Genomic DNA, 3,879 nt, shown 5'->3' on the forward strand with positions numbered 1-3,879 from the left:
TAACTCGAGAATCCGTTCCTGTCAGTATTTATTGGCTTACAAATGTATAATGTCTTTTTTTCTTGACTTCTTAGAAACCATTACTGAGACACCATTCACGTGACTTACTCGCTGATCAGCTTAGACTCTCTCTCTCTGTCATTACTCTGCACCTCGTTAAGTAGCCAATTCTGGATATTTTGCAATTTTTTAACTGACACAGGTGACACTACAAGCACAACTTGAGCTCATCTGACTTGGGTGAAGTCCGACACTGTCACGATAATCACGTAACTCCATCGTCAAGCACAAATTGCGAGGCGAATAGAGTCAAACAGACGGTGAACAGCATGCTCTCCTGGACTTTGTCCATTTGTAGTCCACCATTTTTGTCGACGACGGCAATATTATCGTATGCGGCGTTCTCTACTCTTTCCTGCTCGTGAGTATAATAATCCGCACTCTGTCGTTTGTAGATCATAATCGCTGACGCAATAACCAGTACTAAAATAACTATGATGACGACAGCGATGATCGTTCCTATTTTGGAGGCGTTCACTCCTACGTGTGATTGAGGTAAAGATATAGCACACAGCTTCAGTTCTTCCCTCTGAACACTCATCATTCCTCGTCCGGCCAATTGAAGAGGTGTTGCGCATTTTAAACAATCGCCTTTACTCTGACAGATTTTTTCGTACAAGTCAGACTGATTGAAGTATTCCTGAAGTGGACTTACATTACACTCAAGACAGCTCCACCTGTTGGAATGAAGTGAAAATACCCGTAGGCTTGGAGTGCTGTTCAGTGTGGATAGCACTTCAAAGGTCAGTTCTTGCAATTTGTTGTGTGAGAGGTCAAGTACTTCGACACGAGATAATGGTTGTAGGAATCCATTTGGGATTCCTGGAATATTGTTATGTGACAAGTTTAAGTATCGTAGTTCTGGATTCCTGTTAAACGTTTCTGGAAGAAGTTTATCAATGTCCATTCCTGCCAGTGACAAGTTCCTCAGTCGATGTAAGACACTCACGGTAGTAAACACAGTATAACTATCTAGGGGATTAAACCCCAAATTCAAAGTGTCCAGTGAGTTACTTACCATGGTGAAGACATCAGTAGTTAAAGAAGACAACCGATTACGGCTTAGGTCTAAAATTTTGACACTGGTGTTACAAAACGAGCAAGGTAGTAACTTGATAATGTTGTTCCTCGACAATCCCAATATTTCCAGATGATGACCTCCAAATGTCTTCTCCCGAATTTCACTTAAATAATTACCATCAAGACGCACTATTCGGAGATTTTTAAGATGTCTAAATTCTTCGGGAGCAAGAGAAAAGAAATTATTATTTCGAAGATCAAGTTCCTGAATGTTAGGAAGGTTTTGGTAAACTAGAGAGTGTAAAGACAGCAGCTCACAATCTGCCAAACGTAAGATCCTCAGAGGTCGAAGATCCTTGAGATTCTCGGGATCCAACTCTTTCAATGGGTTCCCACTGATATCAAGTTTGTCCAATTTTTTGAGCATGTAGAAGAACCTAGGAACCAGCCTTTGAAAGTGATTATTTGCCAAAGACAACGACTTTAGATTATTTAGAAAGCGGAAAGGGGCGGAAGGGGTGGAGAAGATTTCATTATTACTGAGATCTAACACTTCTAGATTGGAAAGACCATTAAAATCTTGGTCGTGTAATAAGGTGATGTTATTGTGACTTAGATTGAGTATTTTCATCCGCTTTCCAGGCCAGAAAGAACTGTCTCCTATAGCTGGAACGTGGGAGTTAGTGAGATGAATCTCCTCCAGATAGGGGAATTCCAGAAAGATTCGACCAATGGTCAAGAAATTTGGGTTATCTGGAGGAGAGGTCACTGTGAGAACTTGAGTATCTCTGTCCATGTTGTTCGTTGGAATTTCTGTCATCCCTCCTTCATCACAGGTCACTATCTTCCGATGAGCTACAACTTGGCATTCACACTCTAGTGGACACTTAGTCTCAGCCATAGTTAATACAATTAACACAACAGTGATAATAGAGCAAGCCTTACTAATCATTATGTTGGTGGCGTTACTTCAGTTAAACACAGCTTCTCTGCTATACACAACAGCTAATATCTATAACCTACAAGTAAAAAGACATAAAAATATTTTTACAAACTATAAACATTATTTACCGTAAGACATTTAGCAATGACCACTTTTAAACTTATCAAAATATAGAAAACTTACACTTTCCGGATTCATTTAAACTATTTTTCAACTTAAAAACAATCGTAATTGTTATCAAATAGTACTACAACCTGTCTTGAAATACAAAACATAATTAAATAATTGTATTATTTCACACAGAATCAAACTTTACAAAATACTTTTTTCTCAGTTAAATAATTTCAGTTTCTTCAGAGTAACGTAAATGACACAAAATTATATATTTACAATATTTCAAATTACAAAAGAAATTTTTGTTTTATATAAAAACTGGGATAGCTAAACAATAAATAAATAAAGTTAAAAACAAATTTTCACCATTCTTACCACGTAGACTTCCCCTATTTCATTCTCTGTGTTTCGGAAATACAAACGTAGTGTGTTCAAATAGATTTTTTTTAGCTGGTATTTATTTTATAAAGTTTAGTTATTCCTGCCCTCACCCAGCCTCACCCACTTACTTGTTTTGAAACAAAACGGAAAGAAAACGATGACTTATGTGTGTTATGGGTCCATCCAGTAACTGGAGTTTTAACCTGAAAAGTGCCTTATGAGATACACGGGTTAAACAGTCAGGTCAGAGACTCCCTAAGACTCAGGCATAGCCATTCCTAATTTAGAACTACTCACGAGAGAGAGGGAAACATTCACCAGCACCAGTCGCTTTTCTTCACTGAATAGTGGTACTGACTTTCATGATTATAACATAAAGTGTGGAGCATGTTCAACGGAGTATCACGATTCGAACCTTGGACCTTCCGATTCGTAGTTGAAACACTAACCACTACGCCACGCCCAATCACCTACTTGAAGAAATATTTCACAAATGTATCATATAAGTTTCACTTATATCTGTTAGCGGATGTTTTTCGATTTAATTTCTAATAAAATAATTAAAAAACAGTTGAAAAGAACAACATGGTGCCTTTTATATCGTTGTTGTTGTTTTGCTCACAGAATATATAAAAAACGAGCACGAAAACCTAATCTACTAATTGAAAAATAATGACAATGATTCTATTAAAACATATTTCAGGTATTACATACAAAAAAACAACAACAACAACCAGGATATATCGATACTTTGTTTATCTTCATCCGTAACAAACTGATTAAAATATGTAATGATGGTAGTTAAACTGATACGAAAACAGAATTTATCTGCGCCATTACAGTTTATGATGTCACGATCCCTTACATCAAAAACCTCCTTATCGAGTCTCGTGGTTAAAGGAGTAAATAACTCATTAATCATGAGCTAATCTAGTACCATGACAACAAACAATGGAACATTAATTATAAGGTGAGAAGCTGTGAAAAGTAGGGGAGAGAGAGAGGGTGTTACTAAACAAGCGTTGAATAATTTATTAGGCTTACCAAATCCTGCTACCGACATTACTACCGCTAGGTGCTTGAGTATGGGAGTATATTACGCTAATATAATAATAAGTTGGCAACCAACGATTTATAAGCATAATGAAGTGATTGGGGGGGGGGGTATGTCACGTGCCTTGAAAGATCAATGTTTAGTCGACACATGTAGTATGTCCCCCCCCAAATTCCTTCATTATGCTTATAAATCGTTGGTTGCTAACTTATTATTACCGCTAGATGGCAGTGTGCTATTCATGTAGTTTTAAAACTCTACCTTATCTTGTGGTGCCGAATTGTTATTTGTTAGAGTTTTGCAGACT

The 3,879-nt window shown here is 37.2% G+C and overlaps 1 protein-coding gene across 1 annotated transcript; it reads right to left on the bottom strand.

Annotated features, from left to right (window-relative positions):
• Positions 1 to 265: 265 nt before the first annotated feature.
• LOC106473085 (insulin-like growth factor-binding protein complex acid labile subunit) lies at positions 266 to 1,981 on the bottom strand. The gene has a single exon (XM_013933766.1). The coding sequence runs from the start codon at positions 1,979 to 1,981 to the stop codon at positions 266 to 268; it is 1,716 nt and encodes a 571-aa protein (XP_013789220.1).
• Between the last annotated feature and the right edge of the window lie 1,898 nt (positions 1,982 to 3,879).

This window comes from Limulus polyphemus, unplaced genomic scaffold (genome assembly GCF_000517525.1).
Source record: "Limulus polyphemus unplaced genomic scaffold, Limulus_polyphemus-2.1.2 Scaffold5869, whole genome shotgun sequence".
Taxonomy (NCBI): Eukaryota; Metazoa; Arthropoda; class Merostomata; order Xiphosura; family Limulidae; genus Limulus; species Limulus polyphemus.

Excerpts from the sequence above, each read along its gene's own strand:
- LOC106473085 (XM_013933766.1), bottom strand. The coding sequence starts at position 1,981 with ATGGCTGAGACTAAGTGTCCACTAGAGTGTGAATGCCAAGTTGTAGCT.